The sequence below is a fragment of the Dermacentor andersoni genome, chromosome 6 (genome assembly GCF_023375885.2).
Source record: "Dermacentor andersoni chromosome 6, qqDerAnde1_hic_scaffold, whole genome shotgun sequence".
NCBI classification, from domain to species: domain Eukaryota; kingdom Metazoa; phylum Arthropoda; class Arachnida; order Ixodida; family Ixodidae; genus Dermacentor; species Dermacentor andersoni.
The window spans coordinates 62136907-62160395 of record NC_092819.1 but is presented as its reverse complement, the minus strand read 5'-3'; the positions used below and the strand labels follow the sequence as shown (position 1 = coordinate 62160395).

The 23489-nt window shown below is 45.0% G+C and overlaps 1 protein-coding gene across 9 annotated transcripts in view; it reads right to left on the bottom strand.

Moving 5' to 3' along the window:
• Positions 1-14691: 14691 nt before the first annotated feature.
• LOC126522761 (uncharacterized) overlaps positions 14692-23489 on the bottom strand; it is a 53094-nt gene continuing 44296 nt past the window's right edge. For 8 of the 9 annotated variants that reach the window (XM_050171558.3, XM_050171562.3, XM_050171561.3 and 5 more), the window contains 3 exons: positions 22698-22774; positions 21529-21655; positions 14692-16667 (listed from right to left, as the gene is read on the bottom strand). In XM_050171558.3, the coding sequence (XP_050027515.1) occupies positions 16626-16667; positions 21529-21655; positions 22698-22774 (246 nt within the window). In that variant the 3' untranslated portion in view covers positions 14692-16625. Of the gene's footprint in view, positions 16668-21528; positions 21656-22697; positions 22775-23489 lie in introns of those variants that run through there. The other variant, XR_007597523.3, reaches the window with a different exon arrangement.

The window sequence follows — 23489 nt, the reverse complement described above, 5'->3', positions numbered from 1 at the left end:
AATACCCTATGGTTTATCTTAGATAAAACAAACGCTTTATAAACACAATGCACAACACTCTATTGAAGTCTACTTGTATCTCCTTGAATTAGTTCTAACACATAACTAATTCGAATATGAGGAAAGAAGGCTGCCTTGCACAGCTCCAGGCCCGATCTTCAGGAGGACATCCTGGAGTGGGCTGAGAGGATAAAGGAGGCCTACTTCAAGTAGTTCCTCCCCCCACCCTCTATTCCATTGCCCCCTTCCCTTTAAAGAGCGATAAATAAATTTGTTCATCATCATCGTCATCGAATATCAAGAGAGTTACTACCTACAAATACGTGGGAAATATGTGGGTACACCTTTCGCACCAACCTATGCGAACATATTTATGAAGATTCTAGACGCAGACTTCATATTGCGCTGCACTGACAAGCCTCACACATACCTACGATACATAGACGATATATTCATAATAAAGGGACATGGTAAAGACAGTCTAGACAAATATGTGGCATTTCTAAATTATTTTCACTCAACAATGAAATTCACATCATAATCTTCAACGGAGCGCATAAACTTTCTGGACACAATAATGGACACTAAAGACAACGCTGTATAGTAAACCTTCCTACAAACAACAGTGCCTAGAATATACGAGCCACCATCCCAGACATTGCAAACAAGGCATCTTTAAACACCATGCCACACGACTACGTCACATTTGCGTTGAACACCAAAACTACATAGATAGACTCGATCACCTTAAAGAAACTCCATCAAACAGGTACCACCCAAACAGTGCCCTTCAAAAAGCCTACACCGATGAAACCAAACTTGATCGAGCCGAGGTCCACAAGCCCCGCTCTGGGATCACAAGAGCAACAACGCCTCTTCTTGCTACTAATTCTCAAACGCACTCCCAAACGTGAACAACATCCTCAGTGAATACTACCCAATTCTCACCAGCAACCAAAAATTTAAAAAATTTTCCCATTGATACCTTTCATCTAATTACAATAATTTAGACCGTTGATTAATTGCGCTGAGATTGACTATCTAATTAGGCGGAATGCAAAAAAAAGATAAGTTTAGTACCTCCAAGCGGCGGCAAGTAACATTACTTTAGTTCTGTCCAGCTACATGGCATTTGCATATATTTATTGGCTCAAGTTAGGTGAAACACCCTGTATACTTCGCACCCACATGCGAAGTATATACGATCACAGCCCATCTGAAGCGGCAGTCACGCAAGGAAAAGAAAGCTGCAGAAAGAAAGCCGTTTCCGAATGCAGCGACTTCATAAGCGGCTGGCGCCATAATCCTTACGTGACAAGACGCCCGGCACATTGTCTATGCGTATACGCTCCAGGAAAGAATGTCACATAAAAAGAAGATGACAAATGACCTCGCAGAGCGTGCGTATATTGCCCGTTTATCACCAATGCCTCCGCGCCGCGCGATCAACGAGAAACCGGAGGAAATAAAAGCCAATAGTCTCCGGGCCCGCTTATGCTTTCTTCTCTTGACCGCAAGCACATGCATGGCAGTGCATTATACGGCCTAGTACAGGAAACATTATTTACACCATTAAGGTACCTGGCGTGCAATTTGGACCGTCTTGACGCATAACTCCATAACCCAGCAGGTTATATCACTCAACGTCTCCGTCCGAAGTGATACGTTCGCAATGCCCACAACAATAAGTGGGTAGATGTCATGATCAATTACCAGACGACACAAAGCTACGAGACTCCATGCGGTAAACTCAAAGAACGGCCAAGTCTATACGGCCAGTCTTGAGCGACTTCCTCTATATGCGGCCGAGGGGACACGGTCGCTTTCTTAAGGACTCACAGAAGCGATGACTGCATTATCTAAGTACGCGAAATCAAATCGGCGAGTACAAATTTTTACCATCTTGATTTACCATAGGAACTGTTAAAGGAGCATACTGACACGACGACATTTTAGACCTTTCCTTCTTTTTTTGCATTAAGCAACAGCACTGGAATTTGACCTCTTCCCCCATAAAAGAAAAGCAAAAAGAAAAAAAGAAAAAAAGACTGGCACGCCTCTAATTGTCTGGTTTTGCTTCCCAAGAGGAGAGCGTAACAGACATCCGAACGAGCTGGAGCGACTGCCAAAATATCACGATGTTCGGCTCCCACGTGATCACCTTCTGCGTCATGACTACGCGAGAAATACGTGAATCTGAGAAATTAAACGTAAACTGATTCGTCAAAAAAAAGCTATTATCGTAAATTATTCAGGGTACTCTAAGTATTGCTCGTAATTTCTTTTTCATGGTTTCGAGATCGAGAACCTTCATCTCAAAGCAAAAATTCGAAGTAGAAAATGATATGCAAGTATTCCTTTAACTACATCGTTTGCTTTATTTTATGGGGAGATACGTGTTAAAAAGAATGCGTTCGCACTTAAAAAAATTATTTTCGAGACATAGATAGAAAAGTTACGCTTCAACATTCTATATATTCAAGCGTAAGACATCAAGGGATCTCTCCAACAAGAAAGCTGCGAGAAATGTGGTTCTAATCGAGGTATGGTAGCGTGCAGGAACTTCATTTTATTTCCACTCATGCTCTATTGATGAGGCTCACAACCTCAAGCTTCGCCCAGATGGTGAGCTTTTCTGGTGTAACAGCAAGCACCATGTGGGCACCAGCTCATTCTCCTCTTATCAGCAGTGCTCGTGTCATGCCAGAGGGTCCGATCCTCGTAAGATATTTGTCTTGGCTTGAAGTACTCCTCAGAGTCCTTTGTTTCCTTGAGCACTTTCCTAGTCATGAAAGAAGTAGCAATGGTCTGGGATTTATTTATTTATTTATTTATTTATTTATTTATTTTGACATGTTCCTTTTAATTAGCTTTGTGTCTTAACATTGTCGCGGACAGCAACGCGGGTGAATAGATCTACGTGAAATGTGCGTTTATGTTGGCCACATGAGCTACCGGTGACGTGTGGGCCGTGTTTATCCGGTTTATCGGGTCCGTGTAGGTGCGCGGAACCTAATAGTACAATGACGTTTGGCTGTTGAGTTATATAGGAAATGTATGCCATCCGGTGTAGCCAACATGTATGACTTTCTCCTCCTATTTTTGTGAGTGTGCTTACTGTCACGTTCAAATAGATTACGTTTTTTTTTTTTACGCGTACGATATATAACACTCCACATTTTTAGTCCGGTACTGTTAGTTTATTCCCATTAAACGAGTTTTCAGTTGCTATAGAAAGGTACCTTTTCGTTATGCTATTTGGTTTGCCTGTGCTTTTTGCTTGTGTTCGCTTGCCTATGTGATCTGCTACTATAGTTTGATATTTGCTTTTTTGTGCTAATTTACTACTTTTACTACTTTTTCACTCCTGCTATGGCCTTAACTAGAGCTGCAGTATGTATGTATGTATGTATGTATGTATGTATGTATGTATGTATGTATGTATGTATGTATGTATGTATGTATGTATGTATGTATGTATGTATGTATGTATGTATGTATGTATGTATGTATGTATGTATGTATGTACGTACGTACGTACGTACGTACGTATGTATGTATGTATGTATGTATGTATAAAGTCGCAGTTCTACCCGAGAGGCGAAGCTTTGATAGTGTATTAAAAGTATTAGACAAGGACACGAAGTTAGCAGGTTTATTGACTGTGTGAATTGCGACGAAGATTTGCTTAGTAATAAACAAGCATGGTGTCACCCGCGCAAACATAAACACATCTCTCGATGAGCACGACACGAACATTACAACGCCGGCGTGATGAAGGAGCGCAGGCAACGCGAAGCAAACGCTTCGTGCAGCCCCTCGCTTCACCGAGTCTCGGAAAGTCGTGATTACGCGACCTCGAACACCATACGCTCTTGGGAACACAGCGCACATGAAGCCCCCAGCAATCTCGGCTCACCCCTTAGCTTTGGGAAGCGGAACACGGCTCCAGCCGGGCCACAAGAGGACGCGTGCTACCATCCCCTCCCCGTAGCGCGTGATTCATCGCGTAACCTCCAACAATTAGTGCGAGGGAGAACCATATAAGCACTATTGGCTTCCAGAGGGGTTGGACAGTTTCCTGATGGACGCTGTTACGTTTCGCCTACAACGCGCGGTATAGCCGGCGCGGATGCAACGGACGCCGGGGCTTCGTTCAAAGCGGCGGACATTTTGGCCCGTTCAGCGCCGCCGATACGCCTCCCCGCCAAGCGCGTCCAGGCATGTTTCAATGCTACGTGTCTTCAAGTGTGCGTGTGTGTGTGTGTGCATGTTGGTGCCCACGCTTGTCAAAGCGCGGCAGCCGGGGAGAGGAGCTCCCCAAGTGTGAAGCGAGGAGGTCTGACCGGCGCCGGCTTGGCGGATGCGTCACTACACTCGTCTCAACGTGTCTCTCAGCCTGTCCGTGCCCCGCCGTCACGTGGTCTCGTCACGAGGCCTTCCTCTTGCCCTCAACTCCGAGAGTATAAGAGCAGCTGCCCCCGGACGCCAAGAGAGAGGCTCCGATTTCTTCTGTCGAGTAACGTGCTCTCCCGTCTCTCACTTCGGTCGACCTGACCGCCCGCTCTTTTGCGATGCTAGAATAAACAAGTTGTTCTGTTACCAGTCGAGTCATGCTTTGCCAGGACCTTCGGATGCTTCCAGTTGTGCCCCAGGCCGCCAGGCCAACGCTACCCTTGGGGCTTGCGACCCATTTGCAACAACGGGTGTCAGCGCTGAGATTCCAACAACGCCCATAGCTCTCTTTACCAAGTCGATGTCCGAAACCTCCAACGCTCTCCGGCCAGCAATGTTGGAGCGTGCCGAAGGGACGCAGGCGCTTGAGGGCGGCAAACTAACTACGCTTTATTTTACACTTTTACAGGCATTTCGCCAGAAAGAAGAAAAATCATGAAAAGAAACGCGAACGCTCTCGAAGGACCCACGGCAGTAAATGAAGCGCTGCTCTCGAAGTCTCTGGAATCCTCGTCACATGTCCGCACTGCTGGTTTTAAGCACTTTTTTTCCGCTGCCAGTTCTTCTTCGGGTCCTCCCCGCATGTCGTCCGCTTCGTCGCGCGTGACGTCAGCCCTGCTGTCACGGCGTCGGAACAAGAACGACGAACAAGGAGACGAAGCGCTTTTGTGCTTGGGACCACTCGCAACAGCAGCTACAGTCGAGCTACGGTTTATGCGTAATAAACCCCGTTTTCTATGCATCGATAAGGAGGCTTGATTTCCTACACACGGTATCAAACAGTTTTTCTTGGTTCTCGGACGATGAATTTCCCAGAGGGTGTTTCACCATTTCTGGAATGGAGTCGATCAACTCGCTGAGAATAAGAGCGCGAGTGGTCGATCGTATGCAAGTGCCACCATCCTCCTCACTCTCACACGTTTTCCTTCGCCCGCACAGTTTGCAGCGAGTGGTACGCGACAGGATCTTGTCGCACTTGTACTTTAAACGTAACATCAAGGCGACGAAGTTTGTCTGGAGTGTCCATATAATTAGTTATAGATTGTCGCAATTATTGGCGTGAATATAACGAGCACATTTTATCGGTACCTCTGCGCATTAGCTCGTGAAGCGGCTAATCAATTTGAGCACGCACAAGCGAGCGAGAATTGAAGGTCTGTAAAAGCCTCAAAGCATCGCCACGAAAGACCGAGCTACTTGAATACAGACCCACCGTGTTCGCAGACTCTATTCAAATACCAAGTTAAAGTATAGCATAGTATGAAAATATAAGACGTGATGACGAGTACCCGAGCGCATTCGTAGCGTAGAAGCGCTATACGTATTAGCGTAAAAGAATGAACGAGTACCCTAGCGCATTCTCACGACTAATGCTTGATTAAAAGAAAGGACGAACATAAACAATCGTCATAGTCGATCCAAGCATAAAAGAAAATTCGGCAGAGCCCATCTCCGCATTGCGGTGGGGCCGAAATACGAAAACGCCCGTGTACTTAGATTTAGGTGCACGTGTTTCCGGAGCCCCCACTACGGTGTGCCTCATAATCAGATCGTGGATTTTGCACGTAAAACCCCGTAATTTAATTTAAGAACCCATCTCACGATGACTGACAAAGGTAAAGCATTTAGCATTGAATCAATATAGCGACATAACGTATTGCCACCGTAGAAACGAGTTATGAGGTGTGTACTGCAGCGGGACTCCCGTTTCGCGCTTCCCTAAGAACACTCGGCGCCATCTAGCAGCGCCACCCCGAAGCCTGCGCGTGGCCCCGAAATACATGGCTTGTCGGGGCTACTTGTATAGCTCGATGTAAAAGGCGGGGCTGCTTTTATACACTGGAAGCATAGCGCGGGAAGGACGATCGCCAAAGACAAGACGGGAGTCTCGTCTTTGGCGATCGTCCTTCCCGCGCTGTGTTTCCAATGTAACTATGTATTACCGACCAGCCCAAGCCTATACACTTCTGCTTTTATAGCCTCGAGGTGACGATAGAAGTCGTCAAAATTAAGAAGTTAAACTAGCGCGAAATACACTGGACGGAAATAAATACAAGGACAACACGATTGTCGTGTTGCCTTTGTCTTTCTTTCCATTCCCTGTGTTTCACGCTATAGTTTAACCTTTCGGCGACGTACCAACCAGCCCAAAGATCTACCTTTCTGGAATAGAAGTCGTCATCGGCCTTCTGGTGGGCGAGAAAGGTCGCTCCGAGTCAGATGACAGAGGCCATCATCTTCCCTCTAATGTGCGAGTGGGTTGTCTCCGAATAATGTGATAGACGTCACTGTCTTTTCCCCGATTGGTGAGGGATCGAGTCCCTGCCAAGATACGTGACAAAGCCATTCATTTTCCTTCCGGGTAAGTAAGCTTCCTGTCTCGACGATGAGGGGTTTCCTTTTCTCCGCAGTTTGCAAAATCTTTTTTTCGGACGACCAGAAGTACTTTGAAAGCCCCGACAAAGGTGCAGCAAGAGACGTCATCAGTCCATCACGCGACTTCGCAGAAGTCCACTTAGGGTTTATCTCTTCGTCGGTGTCCCGACATTTTTCACAATTAGGAGCTCAACAAAAAGCCTACAAATGAGTGTGTGGTTGACGTCAGCGGGCACCACGTTCCGTACAAATACACACTATAGGTGTCCTGCAGGGCACTGCGTACCTTTGTTGAAGTGACGATTCGTAATAGCACGAAATGTTTAGTGTTTGAGTTACGAAATGATTTAGGCAATAAAATGAACACTTTACTAACTTACTTGAGTTCTCAACCTTTCACAACAGGAAACTTCCACTTTCAGCGGCCGTCAGCTACGTCACTGCAATGACTATTGTGGTTCATATGTTATGTACCCTGCGCTGCCTCTGCTTACTCTGTTATTATGCTTACACAACGAGTTCCGTTATGTGCGGGTCTCCGCAACATCTCCTGCAGCCACAGTGTCTGTGATCGCACCACGCACTTACGGCGTCGAACCCCGGCTTGACATAAACCATCACTGGACGCTGCCACCTTTCTGAACAAGTCACCACGACCGAGTCCTCACCTCCTTTCTCTTACCCTTAATTGCAGTGAGGTGACAGTCATAGGCGCGGACAACGTGGGGGGAGGAGGGGGTCGCTGGAGGGGTATTATATATATATATATATATATATATATATATATATATATATATATATATATATATATATGTGTGTGTGTGTGTGTGTGTGTGTGTGTGTGTGGCTGAGGAAATCACGTTGGCCCCGTAGTAAAATGAAGAAAAAGAGTGTGTACGACGTACGTTGAATTAGCACAGTATATTTCACTGACGTTTCGCCTGATGGACCTGCTTTTGTCAAAGTAACGCCAAAGGCTGGTCCACCAGCCGAAACGTCAGTGAAATATACTGTGCTAATTCAAGGTACATCGTACTCTCTCTTTCTTCATTATATATATATATATATATATATATATATATATATATATATATATATATATGGGGGAACAAGAGAGGGGGAAGAGGTCAGATGGTTTGCGGTCCCGCCCCCCCATTCGAGAAATAGTTGGCACGCCACTGCCTACTGCGGCGAGTTGAGACTGGTGTAGCATACTATCCCTTGGCGACACGTTCATCCAGGCGCGAGTCCTGTAGGTGGCGTGTAAGCAGTCGAATTTACACGAATTGCATCAGTGAAGTCAAGGTTGTGTGCCGACACCGCCACAGCATCGGCAGCCTTTTGCCCCGAGATACCAGTGTGTGATACTGTCCACTGAAAGATCACTTTTCTTCCCTAAGATGTGATTTGATGGGCCATATCTTAAGAGCTTCACGTAAAATAGGTGAGTCAGCGCTGACGCTCTGGACAACCGGCCGAGAGCTCCGCGAAAGCGGCTTAAAATAACAACCTTTGATATTTTCCGATTTTGCATAATGCACTTGAGCGCCATGTTTATGCCTAATAAAAGGGAAAATTTGACACCCACCGGTTGGCGGATGACAAATTTTCTTTTCCATTAACTTTCCTCCACCTTGCTGGCTTCAGCAGAACTGATTTGCCATTAATGCTTGTTAGTTCTGCAAACGTTAAAGGTGTATAATCTATTCGAGTAGAACACGGTGCTGCGGGCTCTGAGCAATAAAACGCAGCAGTTGTACTGCCTTCGTGAACAGAGGCGTCTGCGTAAACTTTGGTCAAATTTGTATATACGTCTTTTATATAGAAGAGACGCTGCCTATTGGCGTAGACCTGCCGGGCATACTGCTGTTTTCTTTCGAACCCCTGAAGGCTGGAACACTTAAGTGGACGAACAGCCGAGGACCGTTGTATTATCTCTCAAGGGTCGCGTCTTCTCCGACATTCACGCTCTCAGGGAAGGCAGACGTCATTTTTCCCATGCAAGACTCCGGTCTGCTGAGTGGTCGCTCAAAAAGGCCTCTTGCCGTCGTGGGCCCGCCAAAGGCAATCTGTGTGGTGTAAGGCCATTTGATCAGCTTAAGTAGTCCGAGTGGTAGTTGTCTCGCTTCGGCAAGTAAAGCATTCGATTATGCAGATCGTGGAAGGCCCGAAGAGCTACTCGACGATCTTTTTCGAGCTGAGCCATCAGTGGAGGTGGAATATTGACTAAAGGCAAAGCAAAAAGAACATATGACGACACTCTTGCTAGATAAACTGTCAGAGCAGTTGACTGATCAGAGCCATTGCGTCGAGCTGTGAGTGCTATCGCATATTTTAGGAGGGAACGGGATGCGGTCGTCAACAATTATACCAGAGTCCTTTGAAGTATCAAGGGACTCTAATTATACCGAGGTATCGATGTTGTCTTACTTTTTCCATCCAGCAAGCCTTCGATTCTCTACTAGGGTGGTTGCTTGGGCTAGTTGGTATACTTCATGATGAAAAAAATGACGTACAGCGCGAAGGACAAGGACTGCGAGCGAGGACATACACTGCGCTAACTTGTTGGAAGTCAGCGCAGTGTATGCCGTCTCTCGCAGTCCTTGTCCTTCGCGCTGTATGTCATCTTTGATTCTCTCCCACACATGGTCATTCTCAAAGCCCTCAAATATGCTAGAGCTAAAGGTCGCACATATTAATAAAGAGAAAATGAGACGTTCACACAATCGTAGCAATTGCTAAAAATGAAACCCATATGGGTTCCGCGAAAGAAAGGCCTCGCAGTTGAAGAAAAATTCGTCCTGGTCCAGGACCACCGACTTTCCGGGGCAACTGCTCTACCATCTGAACTAACCAGGCGGCTAGCGGATTGCAGGGCATATGTTTACGTTTATTACTTTGTTTACGTATGTCTACGTTTCGGATTACTTTCGCACAGAACAATGAAAGTACGCGCTGGTCGTGTGACAAGCAAACCTCGACCTCCTACATGTGGAGTTCTTCAGGGCAGCGTACTGACGTCGCTGATCAGCTGTGCGCTGGCAGGACTATATCGTTGTTTGCCGGAGAGGAAGGATGGACCTCTTCTTTTCGTAAACATCGTGACGTCAATGGCCATGCGCAAAGCAAAGCGCGAGACGTATGCGGAGAGCTGTGGTTGGCGAAATATTTCTCTCGAGCCATGACTACGGTGGCTAGAAACCATACCATGGTTACCACGGCATCTACCGCGTTGGCTTTGTCCGAGTACGTGAGTTCGCTAGAAACGGCCCGCTATGGCACAGCAAGAAGCCCCTTCGCCTGCTACGAGTGATACCTGATCCGTTCCTCATAGACGGCTGGAAAAACGACTCGAAGTGTTGGCCGAAAGTGCGATAGTGCGATTCGGCGACATATATGGCCATGCAGCGATAGGCACAGAAGACCGTTCGTGAAATTCGACCGCGCCAGAAGCGCAGCATGCTTGCACGCGAGTCGTCTCCAATAAAAAGCCGCGCATCCACGGGTCCAATGTAACTGCAGTGCGGATAAGCTGCGTACCTGACCATCGTTTTCGTCTCAAACTGTGATGGAAGCGATCGCATTCCTTCCTGTCAGTGTATACGTGTAATGACAGCCACCAGAGAAACGCACTAGACCGCACTTACCAATGATGAAGTGAATGGCGCAGATTCTGTCGGCGTTTGACGGCTGCCATTTGTCGCGATGCATTGCCGGTGCACACGTTTGTAGCCTCCTCTCGCCTCTTGGGGAATGGAAAGGTCGACGCCACTGCCTTTTTTCGTGCAATTTACGCATCAAAAACGCCGCTACAGCTCACCGGCGTGACAAAGCAGCTCGGCAGACGCGCACAAGACACGAAAAGAAAGAACACTCGCGATACACGAAGCTGTCAGCACGTGCCAATGCACTGACAGCTCCTTTTTGCCCGCCAAACACTCCCGCGTGTACCCGAAGATCACGTGACCAACTCGTCGCGACGTAGCCGGGATATGTCTATTATTCGGTAGGTGTCGCAATCTGCGTGGACGTTATCACCTTTTGGATTACTGGCCCTTCAAGCGCTGGCAACTATACGAGCAATTTTGCAAGCTGCACTCGATGCGACGGCGGAACACCTCGACGAACTCGACCTCCAGATGTCTCCGTCTAAAGCGCAGTTCACATGCAAACGATTTTGGCCCAGAAACGGCGCGGCGGCCGTCGCGGTAGCCAACGTACTCGCCCAGAACCGGTTTTTCGAGCGGCGCGCGCCGCTGCAACCGAGGTCGAAATGTTTGGAAAAAAAGTCGCAAATTAGTGAAAAGCAATACGAAGCAAGGATGGCAGTTTTATCGACCGTATAAACATGTGAACATGGGCATACTAATTTAACAAGCATGATGTCACACGCGCAAGCCAACGTGAACACATTTCACTCAATAACCGCGGAAACTCGTTGTCAAAACGCTGCAGTGAGGAAACGTGGCAGCAGCAGCGAGCGAAGTGACCTTCGTGCAGCCGCTCGCATCAACGCGAAGTACGCCGCGAAAAGACAGCGCAGCGCGGACTCCGTACCTGTCGCAGACAGCTTTCAAGATGCAGCGGCCCGGCCAGACGCGCGCAGCCGCCCGTGCCAGCATATCCTAGACAGCGTCTAGGAAGTGTTGCTTGAGCCACCCCTCCTTACTAGCTCTCCCCCTGAAGCCTTGCGCGCGACGGAAAGCGGCGCGCTTTCTCCCCGCTTTCCGCCGAAAGGCATCGGAATAGTTTAAAAGCGGGTGTTCTAGACAACTACAAGCGTTGGTACGAAGACAAAGCGCCCGCCCGGTATACGGTTACAGTGTATTAGCATAGAATAAAGAACCAACTTGTACTATAATACGGCTGTCGCGGATTGCAGGACCGCTCTCTCAACATAGCTAAACGGCGCAAAGCCAGCCCGCTAAAATGCTTGCAGCTCAATGAAATGTATAGAAATCGTTCGTAAGCGCCTCTATGAAACTTTTTTCGAATTTGTTTAGTCATTAACAACAAATAATACAATAAAAACCCTACATATTCTTTCTTTTGTTATCCAGACACACAATTGTAGTCTGGCCACACTGAGAGAGATGCGGCGAGCGCGCGGCGGCGTCCGCCCGTTTGCCCCAACCAGACGTACGCGTTGGAACGCGTCTGCACGCACCGCGCTCACTCGTCGCGTCTCGCCCGGCGGAGGAAGAGGGCGCGCACCCAAACGATGCAGGAGTTGGCGCGCACTCGTCGCCGCGCGTTTCGTCGCGGCGATTCAAAGGCAGCCCAGCCTACGCCCAGCGGTCAAGTTAAGCAATGTGCTAAAGATGGCAATAGCACGCAATAAGTTTTAACTTAAAATTTGTTTTTATATTTTAAAGAATGATGTTGCAGGACTCCTAGTGGTTCAGTCAGCTCAACTGTCAGTATTGTGAACTCGGTGAAACCCGCAGCAGCGTCGGCATAGCACCACTCGCGTGGTCTGTGCGTTTTGCACGCTGTGTCAGGTCCCGAACTTCGGCGATGAACATTTCGTTAATAATGCACCCGTTGCGGCAGAAGCCTTCAGCTTCAGCGGCTGCCATAAAAAAAATTACCGAAACCCGCGCGGAACTCCGATAACAACACACGCAGCTTGCCCGGGCTTGCCTGCACGCCCCGCGAAGAATCGTTCCGGAAGTCACGTTGGTTCACCGCCGTCACGTGAGGCGCGTCGGGCGGGTGACGCGATCGGCAGCTTCCGGCGCGGGCGCAAGAAACCTAGCAGTGCAAGGTCTCCACGCCGCCACGCGTCAACATGCGATGCAGCCTCCGCGCCTGACGCCGTACGCGTTCAGACGCGGCGCTGCGCGTGCGGTCGCGTACCAGCGCGTACGCCAGCGAACAACCGGCGTCGTCCCGCCGCGTATATTTGTGTCGCACGATGCTCGCCGTGAAAGAACGCTCCATGTATCCCGATAGTTCGGGCCCAACTCCGGCGGGGCCTATTCAAATACATGTAAAATGCAAGAACGTACCCCTGAACCGACTTTTATGAAATTTGTTGCATTTGAAAGAGAAAGTCTGGTGATTGTTGGAAGCGGAATTTGCATTTAGAGTCTGAATTTTGTTAAAACGATTTTCACAAATTCAAAAGTTTGAAAGAAATAGAAGCACGAAGTTTACAAATTAATAGCTCTCCGTCAAGAACAGATATCGCGGTTCTGTAAACTGCATCCACTAGATCATTGAAAGCAGGCAAAGTCGGTATGTCATTTTATATCTTACGTGAATTTGTTACGTTGTGTACAAGGGTTCTGCAGAAGCTGTATTTCCATATTAAAATTTTTATTTAGATAAATGTGTAACATCTCAATTTTGTCCGCTTTAGATTTATCATTAGATGCAATTCACATAATCGTGATATTTTTCATTGCAGAGAGAGTTGTAAACTTGAACGTCTCGCTTTCTGAAAATTTGCAATTTTTGCCACTTAATAAAAAATTGACGATCTAAATCAAAAATTCGAAACCAACAGTCACTACATTTAAAATTTTCTTTTAAATGCAACAAACCTGGCCAAATTTGGTGCAATGGTTGCCGAGAAAAACAAATTATCCTTATACATGTACAATAGGAGCACCCGAGCTAAAGCTTCCTCTTACATCGGCAGCTTTTTTTGTTTTGTTTTTTTGAGGCAGATTTGTGAAGTGACGTCCTTTATTAGTGAGGCCATTTTTATGTGGTTAAAGTGTCCAGGGCTCCTTTAAGCCTTTCCAAAGCATAGGTGGTGTTGATCGCAACCAAACAATGTGGTCTCGTCGAGCGTGAACTATTAGACTTTTAGGTTCGGCGCACCCAAAGTGAGCGGACACAAACCGTCGGGCCCACATGGGTTGGAGTCAGTGCTACAATGCAATTATGGTATCTTTCTCTTTTGAGGGGTGGGGGGGGGAGGCTAGGGTTGACAGTTAACTGGGTGAGGAGTTGGCAGGTGTTGCTTCATGTCGTGTTATGCCAGCTATCTCTGGTAAACAGAAATTTTGAGTGGGGGTAAGGGGCACGGCAAACATGCCTCGTGCACTCCCCTTCCCCACTGGCTACACCCCTCGATGGGATTGCACCATATGCACAAAACTATATACAAAAGAACACAAAAGGAGTACCAAAAAATGCAAAAAGGTTGTAGGGCTTCGAGTAGGCAAAGATTATTCAGTGCAGCATTTCTTTAACTCTCTATTTGGAATTTTAGCAAACATGGGACAGCACGGCTGGCTGACTGCTACAATCTGGTTTGATTCGGGTTCATGTAAATGCCAGAAACAAGGCAAGTAAGTTGAACTCTCTGTACTTGACTGTTCACTTGACCCGCAACAGCTTAGTTAATGTTTATGCAGCCACAAGTAGTGTTGGTAGTGACACCACCCATTGGGAGCAAAGCATAATGTGCACAGCCCATGATCTCTACGTGCAACCTACGTGCTTCTAAATTTGAGATGGGTACCTTCGTGTCAGTGTGGTGCCGTTTCTACATGCGTGCTTACATTGCTAACGCATGCTTCGTGGGACAAGAACAAAGTTAAGATGTACAGCGTATGTTGTGTCATGCTCGACGTCATGTTCCCCAAGTTCAACAGCACACAATCACCTTCTTCCATGATCTGCTGGTCAATTACACGCCTCCTTTGATTAATAATAAATGCAGTGACATTCTTGAGGTGAGGTCAAGTAAAGTGTGCTAAGATGCCCACCATATACAGCTCGGTGCTGACAGAACAGAAACAGAACACCAACTGGAACCACCGGTGTGGAGCAAATGATAAAAGCATCTTTAACAACTTCGCATGACATTGAGCAACAGATGGCTCAATAACTGAGCAGGTAACATAAAATGATAAAACATTTATTCAACAAAGATCGCACATCACAGCACTATTCACAAGCTAAAATGTACACGTAAGAAATATTTGTTTGTTGCAACAGAGATGCGTGTGCAGTGTAGGTATGTACAAGCAGCATACTCACTAAGTTGCCAGGGCTGCTGGTGGCACTAGGGTGCCTTTGACACATTCAAAGAAGTTGATGAACAAAAAGCGAGGTGCGCAACAATTGCTGTAAACATAGAAAGATGTGTGCATTGCAGTGCATGCAAAAGACCCACCCAACAGAAGCATTACTTTGTTTACCCTTCTGTCATTTTATCCACATGGAGTTGGCCAAACAGTTCTATGTGTGGTACAGCCACTCTTAAATAAAACACTTAGTAATATGCACTCAAATCATCATATTTTGAACATTCTGTTACGGAAGGATAAAAGAAGAGAAAGGAAGAAGACGATTGCAAGACGCTGGCTGCTGCGTGTTGTTGCTGGTCAGCCATCTCAACCACGTTGACTCTGCTTGTTTTTATCTTGTAAATACAGTCTGTCTATACTCCCAGCATCCCCGTAACAATACAACTGCATTGAAAAGAAAAGTGCTTGATTTGATGCATTAGGTAGACCTGTATTTGTAAAAAGGTATTGCCAAGGCCTTCATGTAAAAATTGAGCTGTAATGAGTAGCGATATAATAGTTTTGTGTTTGTTTTAACAGTGCACATTGCAAATACGGCCACACCAGCTGCACACACATTCAGAAGGAACCAGGATCACACAACTTGAAAGGTGTTCATCGAGAACAGGTAATAAAGCAGAATGAAGACAATAAATTTTGTAAAGCTAAGTGGTCACACACGTTTAAAAAAAAGAACACAAACAAACAAAGAGAGTCAGGTTCAAACAAAAAGCACGACCATAGAAAAAGTACATGGCGTTGATGTCACTTTGGTTGCTTATATGCATAGTGTCTTTTGCGGCAAAAGAAACTCCATAAAGTTTTGCACCATAACATTAGAACAGTGCAAAATAATCTTTTGAAACTGTTTTAATCGCCACGGAGGTATCGTTTTTCAATGTGCACTGTCATTATATGTGCGCAAAATATTTACGTACATAATATCAGGTTTCCGTTATTTGACTTGTCTGAGCACTCACATGAAATTCAATACATTGAACATTTTAAAATAATCCCACCAAAACTCATGTCATGTTTGAATAAAATATCGTCAGCATTAGGCTTAGGCTTCAACTGATTCCTCCTCTCAGTTATTCTCATGTCCAGGTAAAGTGAAATAAAAGTAGTACCATTCAAGCCATGCTGTGTCCATCAGTGTATAGGCAGTTAGGTGTCATAACAGCAAGATCATACTGTTTAAATTAGATATTAAGCATGTGTAAGATTTAAGTCAAATCAGGTCCATTAATATGCACGAGCTGTAGAATTATATTACTACTTCATATACAAGAAATGAAGCAATTGATTACGCTTTCCCATTAGAACAATGTATAAAATGCCTTATACATTACTAAAACAGGTATGACGTGCAAATTCAGAAAGCATAAGCACATCGCACAATAATAAAGACGTCCTCCACTATTGGCCACAGAAATTCTGCAACTGAGCTTGCAAGCTAGCTCCTAGTAATCATTATGAAGTGAGTTTCATCTTAGTTTAAGCTTCTGTACGTGCTAGAACAATGGAATACACAAATGTGGTCAATGATGCAGCTTACCCAAACCATTCTTTCACTATGGTCAACAAAAGTCACAACAAAGGTTCCAAAACCGTGCAAGATGTCCTTAGTGGCTTTAATGAGGCATTTGGTGTCTTGTACAGTGTCGGCGCACAATTTTTTTTTTTTATGTAGCTAGTATCACAGTCTATGTTGCCCATCTATACTTTATACAGGTGCTCTTTGGTGGAATGTTGAACATGAGACAATCATTTCTTCGTGTGGACGTCGCTCATCAGCTTCTCGTAATGCTGTAGAAGAGACAAATATAAGTTAACAATGTAAAGTCACATTCAAATTTAGGTCATGCTCCAGGGAGTTGACAGCAAGCCAGACACAATAAGCAGCTGCTGTGCGACTACAAACTAGAGGCTTGAATGAGCTCCTTGCATTAAACATGGCTGCCAGCATTTAAGGGACAAAATATACATGAATAATCCCCAATTCATAATCGACATATGCAATTCGTGATTCACAATCAAATACATCAGTCATAATCTAATCTGCAAGACAAAATACCCAGGAGTGCACAGTGCAGAATCTGTACAGCAGCAACAAAATACAGTATTGGCCTGATTTACAACTCAATGAGCATTTTGTTCTAAATGCAACTTAACAGCAGTGGCATCAGGAAACGAAGGAGATATACAGCAACCCAGACAAGAGTGCTTGTCCGTGTCTGTTTCTGGCTCAGTGTACACACTTATATCATGCTTTTCTCAACCCAAATAGTGGACAAGAAAATCTCTGATTAGGCATGTCACTACCACTTTCAACCCTTCCAAATGCAGCACACGAGGCAGAAACATTACATCAGGGACCATTTCTTTCTTTCACCGCAGAAGTGGTCTTCCTCGAGGTTTCCTGCAGACTTCTGTTTCACGGAAACTATGTCATCGGCCAACATCGGTCTATACAGGACACAACACATATGTTGAGTCAGCATATACATATAGCCATTCTTACTACTCAGACAGATAAGCCAGTAACTGGCTCTGTTCTCTAGGGACAAAACAACAAGCATTACCTAAATACCCTCACAGCACCAAATATATACCATCAAGCGCACATCATTGCTTCAATAAACTATTGATTTCCTCTAATCGTTTTCTCATACTAAAGCACGTTGTTTTCTGTGGTCTTCTTACCGGCTTTCATACTGAGACTTTATCCGCCAAGGGCATTTGCTCTCATATAACTGAGCTGTGGGGTGCAGTCATCGCCTAATGCCAAGTAGCTCCATGATATGAGCATGCTTTCGTGCAAGAGCATTGCGGCATCTGAAGGGTTTAGATGTTGTGATTGGTGGTAGCACTGTGTCTCCTATCTCCACCACCTGAGCTGACTGTTGCGGGGCACATTTGCTGCCGAAGTCCACAGCCCATCTTTTGTTGAGAGGTGCTGAAATGTATTCTTTTTCCATAGGTAATATACATTTCAATGCATATATACTTGCAAGCCCATCTAGAAATTCAAAATTCAATTCTGGGGTTTTATGTGCCAAAACCAATATTTCATTATGAGGCCCGCTGTAGTGGGGGGCTGTGGGTTAACTTTGAATACCTGGGGTTCTTTGACATGCACCCAATCTATGGTACACGTGTGTTCTTGCATTTCGCCCCCATCAAGATGTGGCCCCTGCGGCTGGGGTTTGATCCCACGACCCCGAGCTTATCAGCGCAATGCCAAAGCCACTAAGCAACCACGGCAGGTCCAAACTTATTCGTGACTGCTTTCATTGTTCCTATGGCACTTAGCTTCCATAGCCTCTGCAGTAACCTAGTTTTGTTCGGAAATCAAATGCCGTATTTACTCCCATAATGGATGCACTCGTGTAATGAACGCACCCCCAAATTAGTCACGAAAAATATTGATTCTTTTTTTTTTCCTTGTGTAATGAACACACCCCCAACTTTGCTACTGTGCAATCCCATGATTGAACGGCCGTGCTTTAGTTTTTCAGAGACTACAATCTTTGACTCTCACACGTGTTTAAAGCAAGCACACTTAATGCTTAATGCATCCTTTATGCCAGTGCCGACGCAAAGGTATCTCGCAGATTAAAGAGAGAAAAAGATGCAACTGACTCTCAGCAACATACGCAGTTTACATACTTTATGCTGACGTAAACGAGTGCGTGCGAAGGATGCGCGGCCAGGCGTGGCGCACGGGGGAGTCTAAGTAAAGAAGGTGTGGCCGGCACTTGATCGGCGTAGTGGTCATAGTCGGGCGTAGTGTCGAATTCGCTTGCCTGTGGCTCACTTTTCTGCCTGCCTTGGGTTTCGATGTGTGCGATAGGCCTTAAGCCAAGTTATATGCCTGCTGCGGGAAATAGAGTTTATCTGCTCACAAAACGGAAACACTGATCGGACAACGATAAACTTTGACATGCCGATGAGCAGGACAGTCGAAGAAAGAGACACACACAGCGTGTTTGTCAAACCAGGTGCACGCTTCAACGTGATGCTTGCGAAAATGACAGACGGCAGGAAGCGGCTGTGAGGAAGAGCTGGGGTGCGATCGGAGATTGCTGTTCGGAGTGCACATTTAGTTTCACCGAGCACAATTGGCCTAGGCCGTACTGACTTCGCGTGGCTGATGATTTGGTTCTTTATTCTATGATGGAACTGTGATGTGGATGAAGTGACCGGTGACCTGAACGGCTCATCTGGTGGTTTTGACCCAGAGTGAAGTTATGGTTTACAAGTAGTATACATACATTTTGACTTCAAAGATAAGTTATCTTGTGCATGTTTCAAATCATTACCTCCCTAATTTAAAATTTTTGCTGTTTCGAAAATGTCCACATAAATTTACCCCGCATAATGAACACAAACCCCAACTTTGCTTCGGTATATTGGGGAAAAAAATTATGGAGTTTTACGTGCCAAAACCACTTTCTGATTATGAGGCACGCCGTAGTGGGGGGCTCCGGAAATTTGGACTACTTGGGGTTCGTTAATGTGCACCTAAATCTAAGTACACGGGTGTTTTCACATTTCGCCCCCATCGAAATGCGGTCGCCGTGGCCGGGATTCGATCCCGCAACCTCGTGCTCAGCAGCCCAACACCATAGCCACTAAGCAACCATGGCTGGTATTGGCAAAAAAAGAAAACTGTGTTCTTTAGGTGGGTACCTATGGTATTCAAATATTTTTATCTTTAGAATCTGAGATCATCATCAGCTTTCTAGCCATCCTGAAGAACCTTTGTCGTTGCCGCTCTGCCTATGCATGCAATAAACTAAAGGTCTCAATCACATAACCTGAATTTCACAGCTACAGGAAAGCTGATCAACACACCAATCGCATTTCGCTGTTACATCAAATCAAGGAAAAGTTGCATGGTTAAGTTTCCTTCTAGTATATTATACCAGCAGAGTTCATATGCTACAGAGCTCACAGTCCAGGAAGATGCTTAATTAATATTTTTGCTGTGCCCGACACAAATTCTCAGAGAGACTCTCACAGTGATGGCTGATTAAAATGAAAAGGAATCACACACACACACACACCTCCAACTTTCATCCGAATTCTGCTGCAGAGATCCAAAACTAACAACGAAGTGAAACTGAAAGTTAGCGCTGTACACTGCTCATTCATTTAATAGAAGTTACTAATTACTAATTACTACTAAGCAGTTACTAATTATTACTAAGCAGTTTATAATTTAACGCTGCTGGGCAATTATCGAAGTTCAATGACACAGTGACTTGGGCTGCATGTGTATTAACCCCTGCTGTACGATGCTATTATCTCGAATTCTGGCCAATAATTACAAACTTTTTGCGCAGTGGAAGCTTATACGACAAACAATCTAGACAATATGTTAAGCACTTATTTATAAGAAGTCACTATCGTTTATTGGAAAAGTGGAGCTTAACAGCCCTATGCCATACGCCATGCAACTGGTATGAAAAGCTGGTCACCTGGTTCCTCTAAATCAAACGTCTTATGCAGAAAAACCAAAACTGTGAAGACAGGTGGGCATGTCCTTGCGGAGCACTATTCACATCGTGTTTGTAACACTACCTCACAATGTAAAACGCATCAGAAGCAGTAGCCTAATTTTCATTTGCACCATTCGTATTCGAGCTGTGTGCATCAAGAAACTAAAGGTTGCCTTTACTTGAGCTGCTGAACACTTCATTTTCAGAATCTTTCGAATCATCACTGAAGTCAGCTTTTCTTTTCTGCGCTGAAGCAAACAGAGCTAGCTGCAGTTGCTGGGGGGCAAAGAGTAGCCAATACATAGACACTTTACTCTCTCTGCCATAATAAACTCCCTCCTGCTTGTGCTGCACCAGAAGTACAGCAAAACTCAGATGAAATCAGCTCCTCCATGGCATTGAAAGAAAATAAAAGTAATGTTCATGTGCTAAGCTCATTTGTGGTTATTTTTATCATAATTGTAAAGACAAACCGAGCTTTACAATTATGGTATCAAGAGGTTTAACCAGGAATTCCTCAATGTTAAGGATATGTCTATTAGTTATCACATTGTTTCTAATTATGAACCTCCAAATATGTTATGCACTCCACCTTCAAAGCACAAAAAGCTAATAATGCAGTGACCTATCACATTCTACTTATGATGTAAAGTGTCCGCAGCAACAATAATATACGGTTCTATGATTTTCATTTGACGAGAACAACCAAACAACAAAAAGTTTAAAAACACATTGTAGACAGACAAATCGTTACAAGATGTCGCTACCAGCTTTGCTACTACCGTCCATGGGCCCAGTAGCCCAGTAATCCATTAACAGTAAGGAGTTTACGGGGAGGCTAGAACATTCCATTGCTATCCTCCTCTGACCTCACTGTGCTGATGCAATGAATGTAGAGAAGAGGATGTGAAGAACCCTTGACTAGCTTTAGGCAGTTATAGACTGGCTCACTCTCATGGCTGGTACACTGTCCATTGCTACACGCCATTCATTCATCACTTTACAACATATAAAACAAACTTTGATTGCTTGATGATTTGGCATGGTCAAATTGCTTGTGCTCTCCCTGCTGCCGATTCTTTCTTGTATCAACCAAATCACTCAATTGGCATTCTTTCAAGACATACTAATTGACCATTTTGAATTTGCAACTTTTTACAAACCTTCAGTATGGCCATGTCACAGTTGGTGAGCTGCTTCTGCTTCGCAAACGCCTTGGATTCTGTTTTCCGGGCACTGGCAGTCAACAGGACCCACGTGTGAGCCACATACTCAACATCTGCAAGCACGCTGGTGAAAATAATAATCACAATAAACAAAATTAAAAATATAAAAAGACTTATTTTCATGTTGTATTTTCAGCAGTAAACAAAATTATGTGGTTTTACTCCCCAAAACTTCACCGTGGGCTGTGAAGCACAACATAGCGAATAGATCCAGGTTAACCTTGGCCCCCTGGAATTTATCAACATGCATCTTTCCACCACTGCCTTCATTTTATCTCTTATTAAATGGAACACTAAAAAGAAAAACAAGTTAAGTTGTACTACAGTAAATTATGCTATAGGTGGTGTCTAAATCCATGCCCCATAGGGTGGTGGCCCATGGAGTAGAAATGTGGATCTCAAAGGCTGTGTTTGCTGTTTGGATGTGGCAGAAGGTGATTTTGGGAGCTGAAAACACGTCATGCGGGCCTTTGGACGCCACCTATATCAAAGGCCATTTTTTACCAAGAGAAGCAGCTTGGTAAAATCAAAAGATGCAAGAATGAAAGGTAGGTGGCGACATCACCTTGAAGTGCCCACATGAGCTAACCTTGACATCATCAATCTTGACAGCAGCCGGTTGTGCTTAATAAACATTTTAATTGGCAATAATAGACTACATTGTGTTCTACATAAGCCAAGGAGTGAACTTAGCAAGCTTGAAAAACCAGTTGAGCCACAGCAGCACAAGAAAGGACACTGAAATCGATGGTGTCACACCGAAATGCTGGCTGTGGGATTTAAATACGAAATCTTAAAAAAAAAAAAAAAATTGGACCTTCAGTTTCTCTTTTATTAGTCAACCTCTCCCAGCCAAATTAACGAAAGTACTGTTTCAAAGCAAGCTTTATCTGCCTAAATTGTTTTAGCATTTTGCTTTAGTGTCCCTTTAAATATTCTAGTTCAAAGTTGGACTGCATCAGTGCAAGAAGACTGAGTTCGCAGAGTAAACCATGCATTACAGATTTTTTTGCCAAGAAATATGTCAACCTCTGCTTTAAGTGCAACACAAACTTGCATCGGGATGTTTGTAAATTCAATGGTGTTTGGAGCAATGAGGGCAGTACCTTGAGATCACAGCTAGTAGGGCTTCATTTTCTTCAAGCAGTCGTATCCTCTGGCTTGTCTGCTTAAGGAGGGCACCCTACAATGCCAGAACAAAGATGATTTTCATGTTACATACACTAATTATAAATCTCTCGGATGGGCAATTTTGACCACACTTGACTCAATGCACATCAAACTCAATTTGAATTGCGAACTTCCACAGAACTTCTAGACAGCTCCATGTAAAAAATGCAATAAAACGTGGAGAAAAACAAGGTACAGAACAATAGATGTGAACGTAGTGGACTTACAGTTTTATTAAATTATGATAATTTGCCTGACCAAACGTACAACGGCTACGATCTGCTACATGCACGTTTCGGAGAGTACTGATCGAATTATCCGGCGGGTCGAATTAAACAAGATGCAGAAAAGACAGCAAAGTACACTGCTCATTCATTTGGCAGTATTTGCTCGATTCTAACAAGCCCCCGAATCAAATGTGCCCCTGCTTTCTATATGCCCAAAGTGGTAGACTAATGTAGAAATGGGATTAGAGCTCCTAAACAAAGTAGAAATCTACCGCGCACCCCAATTTTTAGCAAGAAAAACGGGCAAGGGTGTATGGGTTGCACACTGGCGGTCAGCTTCCTGAAGTCAGCTTCGCCGCATAGCTTCTAAAGCCAGCTTCGCCTCAATGCACCAGTGTTATGCCGTAAAGTTTGCAAACGCCGCGAAGGTGGTTTTGGTTTCTTATCCGATTTCACCGCGCAGGCAATTTTCGGCCTAACCTTTTTTTCGAAAAAAAAAAT